This window comes from Trachypithecus francoisi, unplaced genomic scaffold, assembly GCF_009764315.1.
Source record: "Trachypithecus francoisi isolate TF-2019V2 unplaced genomic scaffold, Tfra_2.0 Contig01585, whole genome shotgun sequence".
Taxonomy (NCBI): Eukaryota; Metazoa; Chordata; class Mammalia; order Primates; family Cercopithecidae; genus Trachypithecus; species Trachypithecus francoisi.
The window spans coordinates 9722416-9737486 of NW_022681444.1; the positions used below are offsets into that span (position 1 = coordinate 9722416).

General features: G+C 52.2%; 1 protein-coding gene across 4 annotated transcripts in view; it reads right to left on the reverse strand.

Moving 5' to 3' along the window:
* Positions 1-5307: 5307 nt before the first annotated feature.
* MED27 (mediator complex subunit 27) overlaps positions 5308-15071 on the reverse strand; it is a 216232-nt gene continuing 206468 nt past the window's right edge. For 2 of the 4 annotated variants that reach the window (XM_033194605.1, XM_033194590.1), the window contains 2 exons: positions 8242-8319; positions 5308-5893 (listed from right to left, as the gene is read on the reverse strand). In XM_033194605.1, the coding sequence (XP_033050496.1) occupies positions 5759-5893; positions 8242-8319 (213 nt within the window). In that variant the 3' untranslated portion in view covers positions 5308-5758. Of the gene's footprint in view, positions 5894-8241; positions 8399-15071 lie in introns of all 4 variants that reach the window. The other 2 variants (XM_033194600.1, XM_033194585.1) reach the window with 1 other exon arrangement.

A 15071-nucleotide genomic window follows, 5' to 3' on the forward strand; every position in this document is an offset into this window, starting at 1 on the left:
GGGGATCTTAAGTGGAGGAGAAACGTGTCTGCTGTCTTTAAGCCACTGTATTTTTGGACCTCTGTGTGATAGAACCTTAGCCTTTGCTAAGTGGGAAAAAGATATCAAAACAGTACACAGTCTGATCTCATCTTTCTGAAAAACAAAACAAAACAAAACACACACACACGTCCATAGGAGGGTCTGGAAAGGTGTGCACCAAAGTGCTCCAGGGGTGGGCTCCTGCGTGTGGGAATCACAGGTATTATTTGCTTTGCTTATTCGCATTACCTCATTTTCTACAAAAGGAACATATGGATCCTTTTGTAATTAAGAAAGCAAGCCTATGATGGAGATGAGAGCCAAGGCTGAGATGAGTAACGCATTAAATAACAGTCCATTCCACCCGAGCGCAGGGTGTGAGCACGGCGGGTGCTGACAATCGCTTGCTGCCGTCCTGGGCTGGCTCTGCAGCTTGTGGCCTCAGTTTCCTCTCCCCGTCCCCCTGGCCTCAGCCCCTCCCTTGTCTTCTTCCCTGGAGGCATAGGTCATTGTCTCTATCAAGCCTGGGAGGAGCACGCTGCAGATGAAGCCGCTGCCAGCAGGACCTGCCTGTTGTTCCCTTAGCGCCAAACTGTAGCTCACACAGAGGACAGTCAATCTGCAGCTGAAATTTCAAACTCAATTAGCACTGAGACAGGCTGGAGCTGCTCCCAAGTAACTAATCATCGCAGAGCTGCCAAGTGCTCTACCTGGGATGTGCTGTGAACCTCAACGTTTAGCTCTTCAAGTACTAATAACAGGGCACAGGCAGCCTGCAATTTAAAATTCAACTTGAAAGTGAGTTTCTGAAGTTCCTTTCCCCGGATGTAAGGACCTGGCTGGGAAGGAGAGTGGGGGAGGGATGGCAGAGACTGGGGTAAAAGGCTCCCTGCATGTCCTAGAGAGTGAAGCCCAATGATCCACTGCCTCTCGTCCACGGTTTCGGACGTGCAGATCATTCGGCCTTGAGTGGATTCCGCAGGTGAGCAGGTGGAATGGGGCTGGCCCACCCTGCCCTGTCAGGCCCAGCACCATGAGGCTCCCCATCGTCTTCCACATGCTGCTGGAGATGTGGAGGCTGGGGGCACAGATGAGAAGGGCGCCTTGTCCTTTTCTGTCTTCTACCCACAGACCTGATGGCCGAACAGTGCCTCCCGTCAGGTTTGCAGGGGCTCCAGATCTTGTGAGAATCCTGGTGCCGTCCCTGCCCCTCCCAACTCCAGTGCCCTTAAAAGGCTCTCGATTTAGCAGCAGGCCCACACTCCGACACCCTAAATGCAATGGTGAGTTTGCACATTAACACGGAAAGATCAGCCTGTCGTGCAGTCAGTGGTGTGAAGTGGAAAAACATCACTCCGTACCAAAAGGCCAATTCCCAATTTAGTTCAGAAAAAAAAAAAAAAAAAAAAATCGGGACCACCTTTCATAGACCTCCTCGCTCCATTCTGTCAGTTCCTACTGGGCACCCAGGGGCTTCACCGTAACCCGGCCAGCAGACAGCGTGGGGTAACGCCGTCCCGGCCTCTGGTGGCCACGGGAAGCACTGGCAAGACAGAGGAGTGGGTTCTGGCTCAGGCCACGCCCAATGCAGCACGGCAGGGCCAGTCCCTTGCGGCTGAGGAGCCACGGAGCCCGGCTGTGGCCAGCCTGGCAGCCAGCCCTTCCGTGTGCTGCTGCATGAGCCCCTCTGCTTGGTTTCTCATGTATAAAACAGGGACGACACCACGCAGCCCCCACCCCAGGGTTAAATTAGCCAACAGTGTAGTGTGCCTGGCAAGCAGAGGCGCTGCACTGTAGGAACCCTAATTAAGTCACATAAACTACCTTGTAGGTCGGGCCTAGAGGTCATTCTTGGATAGTCTATTTCTAATTGAAAAAAAAAATTCTTTTGTTGAGATGGGGTCTTGCTATGTTGCCCAGGCTAGTCCTAAACTCCTGGATTCAAGCCATTCTCCCACCTCAGCCTCCCAGAGTGCTGGGGTTATAGGTGTGAGCTGCTGCACCTGGCCCACCTTGGACAATCGAGCTCATGTTCTGCTCCTGGTGACCCAGCACCCATCGATGGCCACCTTCCTTTCAGTGACAGGCACCAAAGGATGGCTCTGAGGCCTGGTGACCATCCTCACAGCAGTGGCGTCTCTGGCTTCCCTTGCAGTCCACCATCTTGGAACTGACCTCAACCCACCCTGGTCTCCATTTGTGTCAACTTCAGGTCAGTGCATTCTGTTTCGGTGAGAGACACACAAAGCCGGCCTCCCTCACGTTCATCTCCCGGAGTACTCAGCCTTTGAGGGTTTGGCAAATGAACCCATCACCCTTCCAGCCCCTCTCCCCTTTCTGGATCTCAAATATACTCCCGTTCACCCTTGATTGAAGGTGGAGAATGTCAGAGATGGGAAGGCCTTAAAGGCTAGCTGCTCAGGCTCTTGTTTTCCTCCAACCTTCCCTGTTTTTGGGGGCGGGGGGGAAGGGGACAAGATCTCGCTCTGTCGCAGGCTGGAGTGCAGTGGTGCAATCTTGGCTCACTGCAACCTCTGCCTCCTGGGTTCAAGCAGTTCTCCTGCCTCAGCCTCCTGAATAGCTGGGACTACTGGCACATGCCACCATGCCCGGCTTTTTTTTTTTTTTTTTAGTACAGACAGGGATTCACCATGTTGGTCAGTCTGGCCTCGAACTCCTGATCTTAAGTGATCCACCCACCTTGGCCTTCCAAAGTGCTGGGATTACAGGCGTGAGTGAGCCACTGCGCCCGGTCTCAACCTCCCTCTTTAATTAGGGAGTGTTAAAAAGCAGGAAAACAGAACAGCAGGCAGCATGCGTGCCCCCACTGTGCAGCCTCCCCATGACCAATGCATGGCTGATCTGTTCCATCCCCAAGTCCCCAGCCCCTCCACCATGGCTCAATCACCAGCCTCACATCTCACAGATGAGGGCATGGGGTTCTCAGATGGAGCGACTTCTCTAGGCTCCTGCCACCGCTAGCAGAAGGCTGGGGTGCAGGCCTGGGCAGTGCGTCCGCCCCCCGCCACCTGCCTACATCCTTCACACTTTCTGTCACAGCCACGCTCTTTCTGTGCTATTTATTTAATGTTTTTCTTTAATAGTCACACTTTTTCACCTAAATAAATTTATTTTAAATGGACACTTTGTATCACTCCTGTAAATGGGAAACCGGCATCATTTGCGATAAACAGGTTTCTCTGAGGACGACACAGAGAAGACAAAACCAGTGCCATTTAGTTCCAAGTAGAAACAGCGCCTGCCCCTGGCTGTGAACTCAAGGCTCTTCTCTCTTTTGAAAACAGAGACTGGCGGGAATTGGAGCGACCTTTAGTGCCAATGGGGACGTTCTCAGACTTGCTGCAAATCGGGAGGATTCAAACAGTTAAAAACCCAGATCGCTTTCTTACAATGAGATTTACCAGGACCACAAATCCATCAATCAGATAGATGCTTTTCTACATTTGAACGTCTCTGGCGTGTGCCGTCTGCCAGCTGGCAGTCACGACGTGTGTGTCACTATCTGCACATGCTCCAACTTGGTCATAGCTGGTCATACTGTCGTCACTTTGCATGAGCTGTGCACATCGTTCCTACCGCTCGGGGTCAGTTTACTTGCCTTTTAAATGTCTCCGGAAAGATGTGGGGCACTGAGACAAAGTGTTATTATGGACCCGATATCCTCAATTCCATATTTTGTTGCAATGCAACAAAGAAACAAGTGTCTTACAAGACCAAAGAAAGGAGGATACGGCAAGTCAATGAAGCTGTGTGCTGGTCTGTGACTGGGAGTGTTGTAAATGGATCGCCTATCACAGGCTAAACAACAAGACTGAAGGCAGAAGCAATGACTACTCCCTTGGAATAGATGAAAGAAAACGTCAAAGCAATGAAAGGCTGGTGTGACGGATTCACGTGTCACACAGGATTATCATTAAGACCAGGGTTTAATTGGCAGCATGGTTTTATTAGTGGTTCGTAATCACGTATCTTAGGAGCACTGGCATCTTGAATTTGACAAAGTAGGTGTGGGATTTAATCTACGGCCACCCCTGGTCTGGAAATGTCCTGCCCTACCCTGTGTGCCCCTCCCACGTCCCCGAATGGGCCATCAAAGCATGGCCATTTCTCCTGGGCAGAGGCCTTAGGTGCCAGTGCACATGACAGTCACCCGGACGTTGCTAAAGATCAGGTTGCTGGACCCCACCCCGGAACATGTGCAATTCTTTCTTTTTTTTTGAGATCGGGTCTTGCTCCGTCTCCCAGGCTGGAGTGTAGAGGGGTAGCCTCGACCTCCCATGCTCAAGCGATCTTTCCACTTCAGCCTCCCGAGTAGCTGGGACTACAGTCGCACACCACCATGCCTGGCTAATTTTTTTCGGTATTTTTTGTAGACACGGGGTTTTGCCGTGTTGCCCAGGCTGGTCTTGCACTCCTGGGCTCAAGTAATCCCCCTGTCTTGGCCTCCCAAGTGCTGGGATTACAGGTGTGAGCCACCGCACCCCACCTGGGGATGTGTATTTCTAATAAGCCCCCACGGTGCCAGTGCTGCAGGTGGGACGCCACGTGGGCAGACACTGTCCTAGAGCCCTCAGCACTAAACCCTCTCCATTCTCTGGCTCTTTTCGGCCAGGGGTGGGGGGAAGGCTGGGTGGTACCAGAAGCCAGGGAGGACCTACTGGTTCTTCTGGACATCTCAGAAGGCGTCATCTCTCTTGACGCTTTGTTCGTGGCAAAGAGAACATTGTTCTAGCATGGGCCTGGCCAGGCGAGCTCTGGGCGATGCCACTACCCTCCTCAAGCCCTTTACCAGGTCAACGATCTTCACAGAAACAGGCTATGGCTTTAAAAGTTGGTGCTGAGGCATTGAACAAAGTCGGGAGATGGGGCTGGGATCAAGTCACAGTAATATTTAGGACAAAACCTGGGGCCAACAAGCCGACACCCCAGCAAGTCCTGCTCACGTGCGTCTGGCCGGCTAACCCGGGCGGGTTCCTTTCCCTCTGGCGTGTGCATGTGACTGGTTGAGTAAAAAGAAACTTCTGCATGCTCTTTTTCTCAAAAAGAATCATCCATTTTTCAAGCCATCACAGTGTCTCTGAAATAGAGGATCTGCCAGCACTGCCCTCTCCCCGGCAAGCAGGACACAGGGCAGTACCTGCTCAAAAAGAACCACCCTGTGAACATGGGACGTGCTGGTTTCTGTTTCCTCAAAGGGCCCAGGTCCATTACGGGTTCATGAACTGAATGTGTAGGGTGCTGTAAGAAACAGGAGACAAAGCCTTGTCCAGGGTACAAAAGGTTTATTGCTTATAAAAATAAGTTAGCAAACCCAAAACCCCACAAAACACAAGAACCCTGCGTGACGCTAGCCACAAACATAAGGGCGCATTCCAGTAACAGCTCACGGAAACGACAGACAGGCATGGCGGCCAGAGGTCAGCTCACCAGCACTGCCGACACACGGACGAGGAGCATGCTGCACAGCTTCCTTCTACCAGCTTCCAGAAAAGTCTTCTTTGCCTTCAGTCCACTGGCTAGTGGCAATAATTAGTCCCATCGGCCACAGAGGGGGCCTGCTCTTCGAGCGTGGCCTCAGCACATACGGTGCTGTTTTATGAAAGGGAGGAGCGGCTGTACACATCTGGGCAGTGAGGAACCAGCTGAGCCTTCTGTGGGCTTCCTGCGTGTCTGGGAAGGTGCCGGGTGGGGTCTGAGGCTGGGGCCAGCGTGGGGGCTACTGCCGGCAGGTGTCATGGAAGGCTTCGAGGGTTCGGAAATCCCTCCACGTCGGGGGAAGGCCGTCCTGCAGAAACTTCCCGCAGCGCTGGCACGGGGCCTGGAACAGCTTTATGTAACTTCTTAACCAGGTCTAAAAAGAGAAACGAGGAGAGAAGTGAAAGAATGGGATACAGGTGCTCCCAAAGTCCTCCTTCCTATCAAGCCTAATGGCCCAGACAACTTAAGTTGGCTTCGGCCCCAGGAGATGCCCCGTGATTTCACAGGGAGCAGCAGGCGGAACCCACAAGGTCACCTGACTGCTGATGTTCACTTGCGATGCTCGCTTGCCCCTCCCAACCAAGGGGGTTTTGAAAATAGAAACCCCTACTCTCAAAAGCAGGAAGGTCTCCCTGGAGTCCCCGGGAACCACCAAGCAGCCTGGTGTCTGGGGGCCAGCACCCCGCTTTCACTTTCTGGGTCTTGTGTCTTCTGAATGTCAGTCTCCATCCTCTTCTCCTTGCCCATCACGAACAGCGGGCTGTGGGTGTGTGCTAAGGAAGCCTTGGAACCGAGGACAATTTCAGATTTCTCCGAGGAGGTCAACATGCCTTGTAGCTAATCTGATTTCAGAGGTCGTCACTCACTGTCACAGTGTGGCCTGACACACTGGGGGGGGTGGGTGGGGACAGCTCTGGTGCCACTAAATAACATCGTAAGCAGCAAATCCACACTTGAGTGGTTCAGAGTGCAGAGCTTTCTTGGGCGTCATACATAAGGATGAGCCTCCCATAACTCAATTCTCAAACCCAAGGAGATTCACTACCAAAGAAAAAAATACCCAAACCCCAAACGGAAGGCAAGCAAGTTCTCGCTGTGAAAGGGGCACATGAATCTTGTCATTTCATGTCCTCCTGAATGATGTCTGTAAGAGAAAACTTATTTGAAGAGGTCGGCCGAGCTGATTGTTACAAATTCTTCCATCTCCATCTCCACCACAGCTGCCTTCATGGTGATAGGGCACGGCCCGTCAGTACTGTCCCCCTTTCCAAAGGCCAGGTGTTTGGGGGTTTTGGCAATACACATGAGGTCATTCAGTTAAACTACTTATTCTTCTCTAACTAGAAGAAGTTCTGTCTCTGCCACAAATAGGCACATGTCTGTGCCTCAAATCAATCCATCAACAGATGGGTATTAATTAGCTGGTGTGGGCTGAGCACAGTGCTGAGTGCTGTGACAGATGTAGTGTTCTTTTTTTTAAGAGGCCAGACCTCACTCTGACACTCAGGCTGGAGTGCAGTGGTGCAATCCATCATAGCTCGCTGTAACCTCCAACTCCTGGGCTCAAGCGATCCTCCTGCGTCAGCCTCCTGAGTGGAGTCACTGGGATTCAAATCTTCCCTAAATCCCAAAGTCAGTTACCAAAGGGAAAGGGGGCATGACAACGTGTTAGGCTCACAAGCAAGTCTTTGCAGCTATCTCTTGCTGAAGATGGTCAGGGGAACCGTTCCCTGGACACAGAGAAGGACCACTCCGTGAGGAGCTCTGAGCACCTGGCCATGTTGTGCCCGGTCTGCCACCATCATGAAGCCAATCAACGCACCAGGGATGTGTCTTCCGAGGAATGAACTCCAGGCTCTCTGAGCAGTGGGACGGTTGATGCCCATGTGATGGGATGAACACTGATTTGGCCTTGCTAACCTCTGGAGTCGGTTCTCTAACCGGCAGACTTTCTAGCATGAAGAAAACAGGGAGTCCCAGCAGTGGTGGACGCTGGGGTCTGCCGGCGTGAGAGCACGCGGCCGTGTGAGCATGACAGTGCAACAGCTGGCTACGTTTGTCAAGGATGCAGGGGACATGGTGTTAGCCCTGCTTAGGCCAACTGGTGGCCGTGTGATAAATGCTGATCAACTGGCCCTGGGGGTCGGGGAAAGTCCTGACTTGCAGTGTTTGCTGACTTCCGTGGTGTCAACACTCCCACCAAGTTTGATTTCAAACCAGTAGTGGCTGAAGAACCAGCTCGCAAGACACTGAACAGGCACTGGCAGGAGCCGGCTGCAGCACACCACGGGAATGGCTGCTTTGGGGCTGCTTCCATCTCCAGCTCCAACTCTGAAAATCGAAGGAGTGAACGTCTTGGGGAACTGCGCGATTTGTTAATTCACTGCGACATGCGCTGCGCCAGCCACAGGGCCTGGCCCAGATTAGGAGCTCAGTGAAATATCTGTGGACTAAGTCAATGCTGGGGACTATTTTGGAAGATCATTTCTGAAAACACCGCATTTTCAGCAAGTAGAGAAAGCACTAGTGAATGAAGCTAGAAGTGGTTTCTCCCAGATCGCTTCCCAGTTTAAAGAAAGTAGCAGTTTTAAACTGGCAGCCCCATCTCCCACTGGGAGGCCCTCAAAGTCTGAAGATGCAACGGCTGCCCTTCAAGCTCCCTGTTCTCACTTGAAGGAAGCCAAGGTTTAAACAGGAGACCTGACTCCTGAAGCCACTTACCATGAAGGATCGGACCACGACGTCCGGCATCTGGGGCAGCTGATAGTGGAGCAGGGCAGTGGTGGCGTGGTCTGTTACCTGAGAGTGCAGGGCAAAGACGAGTCAGTGGCCACTCCCAGCCGGCATAGAGAAAACAAGCAGGACAAAGGCACGCCTTCTATGTGGAAACAGATCTGAGTATCTCGTGGAAGAAAGGGCATCTAAAATAGAATCTCTGTAGAAAAATTCGTTAGCAGAGTTGGGGAGTCAGAGCGGGAGAAGAGGCATGCTGTCGGCAAAAAGGATGCGGGCCTGGAGGCAGGGGGAGTGTGGACGATTCCAGCAACTGAAAGCCTGGTCAGGCTGGAGCACTGGCAGAGGGAGCAGCCAGAGGCCAGTGGGGGCAGATCCCGGAGAGGATCCCAAGCCTCCCTGCTCAGCGAGGTGCGGCACACACAGGACACAGGCCAAGGAGCACTTCCGCCTGGTACACACACTTCCTCTTCCTCCTGGAATGTTTTTCCCAATAGGGCAACTGTTTCTGTTTCCTTGAATTCTCATTCTGTCACCATTTGTAGCCACACAGGATTCATGATGGGGAGCCTGGCAGTTTCTAAGGCTGTTCTTTTGGGCCTCACCATTGCTAGGAGGGCCCTTCGCAGGAGCCGGGCGCACCTGGTGTGGTCCCCTCACCAGCTCCCTGAAGGCTGTGGCCTATGGTCAGCACCCTAGGGGTCTGCACCCGTTGTCTCCCGACTCCTCAGGAGAAGTTTATCAACAAGGCCAAGGGCAAGGCTGCTTGAGGTCCACTGAAGGCATCAGGTGATCAAATGGAAAGAGCACAGGGGTTAAGCTCCGGCACCACCCCCTGACCTTGATCCAGCTACTTATCCGCTCTGCGTCTCCACGCCCCTTCCGAAAAGCAAAGGGGCTGGCCTGAGAACTCTGGTGGTTCTGAAACTGTATGACACCGTCAATTGTTAATGCCTGCCATCAATCAGCAAATGAGTAGATTATACCTAATTTGATAGTCATGTTCAAAGTAATGGTTTACATGATTGTCCTCATTAGGGATGCTTGACATCGCACATGTCATCATTAAAAACAAAACAAGCCGGGCGCGGTGCCTCATGCCTGTAATCCCAGACCTTTGGGAGGCGGAGTCGGGGGGATCACTTGAGCCCAGGAGTTCAAGACCAGCCTGGGCAATAGAGCAAGACCCCGCCTCTATAAAAAATACAAAAAATTAGCTGGCTGTGATGCCACACACCTATAGTCCCAGCTACTTAGGAGGCTGAGGTGGGAGGATCATTCGAGCCTGGGAAGTTGAGGCTACAGTGAGCTGTGATTATGCCACTGCACTCTAGCCTGGGCGACAGAGACCCTGTCTCAAACAAAACAAAATGAAAAAACCACACCTAAAACAAAAACCCAAAAAACTCCAGAGAAAGTCCTTAGCTTTGAGAACAAGAATGAACACAGGTCTAACTTGTGCAGACGTGTCCGTTTTCTCGTTCCCAATGAACGCTATGTATGCAGCTGAACCCATGCAGGGGTAGAGCAAGCTGGGCAGGTGGAGACCAGGGTCTGGGCCCCGCACAGTGACATGTGTCCACACCTGCAGCTGGAGAGGCTGCCCCACAAAGTGTGAGCAGCCAGGCAAGCCGGGGCCTGGCCCCCTGGCCTCTTATAGGGCCTCTCTATAGCCTCAGTTTCCCCCTCCATAAAATGGAGATTGTCTTACATACTGAGTAAGGCTGGTGAGAGAACAGAGTGAGGCCAGTCGTGGGAAGCACTCACTCTCTGGCAATGCTACCAGCCCCGCCTGCCTGGTCTCCTCTTCTGCTCTGCCTGGGCCCTGGACTTGCCCTATTTCCCAGTGGACTTTCATGGCCTGCCCGATGGCTGGTGAGCCCCACCAGACAGACGGTCAGCTCCATGGGGCAGGAATCATGTCTGCCTGGTTCATACTGCATCCCCAAAGCCTAGGATATCACCCTGTATACAGCAGGTGCCCAATACATATTTGTTGAATAAAGAAGTAAACTTAAAAATGCCCACTCACCAAAGGCCATGTACCATAAACACCTGCACTTTCTCGCAAATACATCAACAGTTCATGTAGCCAATACTGCTGAGAAATTCTTACCCAAGTGGCTTTCAAGATAAATGGTACTTATTCCTTCGAGTGCCAAGACTGCTTTTATTTTAAGCATTTTTGACAGACAGCTTTCTAAAATGAGCAATGCTTTTTTTTTTCTTTTAAACAGTAGTAATGATAACTTTGCAAAATGACTGGTGGTAATTGGTGGGGGGAAATTAACGGCTACAAAACACAGCAAAGTAAACTGGGCTCGAATGGTCCCTGAACTTGAACGCTTGGTTCTTGCCCATCTAGCTCCCTTGCTAAGAAAACCCGTGAAAGTGCCATTTTACGGGCTGACAAGATGTTTTTTGCAACTATACTTGCTATTACAGAAGAACCAAAGTTTTTGGAGAATTCTTTCTTCTCACCCCATTTATTTTTAAAATGTCTCCAGTGTAGCTCCTGTTGGAACAGCCGAGGCAGCTGGGCTGGCTTTGTTTGCTCCGGCCCTGCTGTTCTGTAGCTCCGGTGTGACACCTTCCCCGCGATGGGAATGTCGGTCCCTGGGAGGCCCCTGGGGTGAGACCGCCTCTGTCCATTTTGGCCTTGCAGCCACGTGCAGGCGGAGAGGCTTTGTCTGGCTGCACTTTTGTTTTTTTTGTTTTCACATTTTTAAACACAAATGACCAACACTTAAAATTTGGGAAACTTCACTTAACCATGGTGCCCAGCTCCTCTTGAAGCACTGGAGGATCTGGGGACCGTCTCACAGGCTATTGTGAAGATTAAACGGGGCCCAGCTTCTCCACATCTGTGTGTGTGACCCTGGCACTGCCACGTGGCCACCAGCTGCAGCAGCTGAGGGGTGGTGACACGTGCAGTTTGCCTGAGCACCCTAGGGTCTTAGATCCAGCCTGCTCCACTCATCAGGAGACCTGCCTGGCCCCTGTGGCCTTTGGAGTTTACAGCCTCTAACCAAACCACAAGAGCCTGCACCCCCAAGATTCCCCAAACCCTTCCCAGCCTGCTGTTCCCTGGGCACCTGGCCTGGCTTCCTGATCTTTATTTGAGCTCATCTTCCCTGGCCTGAAAGATCTGTGCCCATCTCCTCCTCCCTTCCTCAGCTGACCTCTGGACTTGACCTCCTCTGGCTGAACTTGAGTTCTCCAAGCCAAGTTCTAAGGCAACTTAGTTTTGATAACTGCAAGGTGCTCTCTCCAGGCAAGGCATCATGTGAATTACAGGAACATCTCGAGTGGTCTTCCGGACCTGCACCTCCTCCAGCATTTTTGCTAAATGGCCTTTCACCCAGAGGCCCGAGCCAGAAACCTGGGCCCCGCCCTGTCACCTGTCTTCCCCCTGCCTCATATGTGGTTCCAAGTTATTTATCTCAAATCCTTCTACTTCTTCCCACCTTGCCTGCCTCATCACGGCTCAGAGGGAACATTCTGCAGCAAAGAGGGAAAGGGTGTGGGCTCCATCCTTCCAGCAGCGACGCCTTGGGCGAGGCGCTTCATCTTTCTTAGCTGCAGTTTTCCCATCTGGAAAATGGGGATAAGGACAAAGAGTGCCTACCACAGGGGATGACTGTGAGGATGAAGTAGTGGGCAGAAGTGTGTGCTGGTCACAGAACATGAGTGATTGCCATCGTTCAACTGGAAACCCAACTATGTCAATCCCCTAAAACCCTCTTACGGCTTTCCCCGAACTCAGGATGAAATGCGAACTGTGAACGTCCATGAGAAACGCTGCAGCGCCCAGTGTCTGCCTCCTTTCCTCGGGTCCCTCAGCTCCTCAAATGCTCATCTCTGTCCTCCCTGAGTCCTCCCCTTGGCATAGGCCTCTCTCCCTTCCCTTCCCTCCTTCGCGTGTTGAGGGAAGCCCCCCAGGCTCTCCCGATGGGGCTTGTCTCCTTGCCTGGCTCTCTTCTCCCACCTCAGTCCTCATATCTGAACTTGGTATTTTTTGCCACGTGTGTTTAGTGTCAATTTCCCTACCTTGAGCCCATGTCCATCTAGTGCCTGACACGGAGGTCCTCAGTACATGTGTGCAGATGGAAAGAAGGGCCCCCATTCTGACTCTCTGCGGGAAGAGTGGCTCAGATGAGGTGGGTGGCGCCAGGGGCCTGGAAGGAGTGGGGACTGCAGGACCGGAGCTAAGACCTGGGCTCTGGTCTGCCTCTAAGGTGCTGGGGCATCTTGGACTTGCCCTCTGCGGTAGAAGTTACCAGCGGTCACTCGTCCTTGAGTGACACAGCCCCGTCAAAACTCAGGATGGGGATGTCATGTGAGGAAGAAATGAGCTTGAGGCGTGCAGAACTACAGGAGGTTTATCCCTCAGCATCCTCCTCCTCTCTCCAGACCAATCTGCCTCCTTGGATATTCACTGCACATCTAGAAAATGGGCCATAGTGTTGGCCAGGTCTCCCGATCCCGTTCCAGTGGTGGCACAACAAGTTCAAGCTGTGGCCAAGGAACTTTCCCCTTGAGAATGGTGCTGCTTGAAATGTTTGGGGACCAGCGGCGCTGGCACCATCTGGGAGTTGGTTAGAAATCTGCCTTCTTGGGACCTTCTCTCGCCACACCATTGGAATCTCCAGGGTGGGGCCCAGACACTAAGTCAACCCCTCCAGGCTATTCCTAGGGACGCTAAAATGCGTGAGAATACAAGGTCTGTGAGTGCACAATCCCAGTCACCCGGGGTCTTGTCAGATTTTCATCTAGGAGCCCGGGGAGGGGCGGAGCGTCGGCACTGCCAGCCGACTCCCAGGGGTGCCCATGCTGCTGGTTAGGGACTGGGCTTTGAGTGGCAAGGCTGGGGCATATCCCAGGCCCTACAGGAGAATGGCCCCCCGAGGGCTGGGCATTTGATTCTGGGCCATGAAACAAAGAAATACAAATCGGAAGGACAGTCGGTCTTTCTCATGAATCACAATGAATGGCATCCCCTGGGTTTCACGATGGGCACTGTGGGGTGCCAGGGTGGAAGGTTTTCACAGCGGGTGCCTGTAGAGTGGGGGGTTTCCTTATTTCTGAAAAGTGTTTTTTTTTAAAGACCCATCGGATATTTTATTAACTTAGAGTAGCTATTATTAATAACAGCCTATTATGTGCCAAGCCCTGTGTGCCCCTCTCACTTAATTCCCACAGTAACTTGGAGATAGGTGCTTTTCTTTTTCTTTTTTCTTTTGAGAGAGGGTATTGCTCTGTCACCTAGGCTGGAGGGCAGTGGCATGATCTTAGCTCAGTGCAGCCTTGACCTCCTGGGCTCAAGCAATCCTCCCACCTTAGCCTCCTGAGTCGCTGGGACTATAGGCTCATGCCACCCTGCCCAGCTAATTTTTTATTTTTGTAGAATCAGGGTCTTGCTATATTGCCCAGGCTGGTCTCAAACTCCTGGCTTAAGTCATTAGCCTGACAAAGTGCTGGGATTACAGGCGTGAGCCACTGCACCTGGCCCACTATTCTTACTTACATTTGATAGAGGAGGAGTGCGGATATCCAAAGGTTGGGAAGATGCACATAGTGGGTGAGGGTAGCACTGTAGGAGCCCAAACACTGGGAGGCCCAGGCCTCTGCCCACCTCCCACCCACTGACTCCCATCCCTGGCCCTCCCAGTTTGCAGATAAAGGTGCAGGCCCAGGGCTGTGGCCAGCAGCTGTCCACCATCTCCCACTCCCATCCCTGGCTCTCCCAGTTTGCAGATAAAGGTGCAGGCCCAGGGCTGTGGCCAGCAGCTGCCCACCATCTCCCAGGGCGGATAAGTCTTTGGGAAGCTAGAGTTCCGATGCCAGGCACAGGCTGGGAGATTCACAAATGTGCCTGCTGTAGCACAGGCTGCTCAAGGATAGCACGAACTGAATTCACTAGAAAGTGTCCTCTTCAGAGGCGGCGGGAACCATGCGCCACAGCCCTGCTGGGCGTCTGGCTCACAGGCAAGGCACCTAATTAGTTTTTCCATTGCTGGTCGGCAATCTGGCCAAACTCAGCCTCTTTTTCAAAAGGTACAGTATAAAGTATTCTCTTCCATTGCCAAGTGGTGGCAGCTTTTTCCAGCGCTGATGCAATCACTCGATTTCTTCAATTTTCCACCGCCAATTACAGAAATATTTTAATAGAAGGAAACAAAGCTGATTAACTTGGTATGTTTTCCCTCCTGTCCTCCCCAAGTCCTCCACCGCTGGTTTTCGAATTCCTGTGGATGGTTGTGGAACACAGGAGAACTTCACCTACAGTGATCTTCCTTCTTGTCAAAGCATTCCACCTTCAACATTTTTTTGTTTTACATTTTTCAACAACAAAGTTGTTTTTTTGCTCAGCATCCAAGATGTGGAAAAAACGGGCCCGGGGCAAAAAAAAAATCTGCTATTAACTAATTTAAATCCACTCTGTGGCAGCCGAGGTTCAGTCCCATTGTGTGGCAAAGCTAATGAGATTCCACTGGGAGATAAAAGCCACCCTCCCTCTTGGCGGAGGCCAGGAAGGGCACTAATGCTCCCAATGAGAGGGAGGCGACTCACCCCACCAGTGAGTGCCGGTTTGAAAAAAGGCTTGTAAAAAGATCAAAGGGATGCGAGCCCAAGGAAAGGGAGGGAGGAGGAGGCAGCAGGATAACAATAAGCCAGTAAGACAGGGGCCCTTGAAGCAAGAGGAATGTGGGGATGGGGAGACAGACCTCACAAAGAGAGGCAGAGGGCGACATAGGGGAGGGGCTTCGCTGGGAGGCGCCCTGCTCCAAGGCAGAGAAGCCTCGGATGCCTCCTTT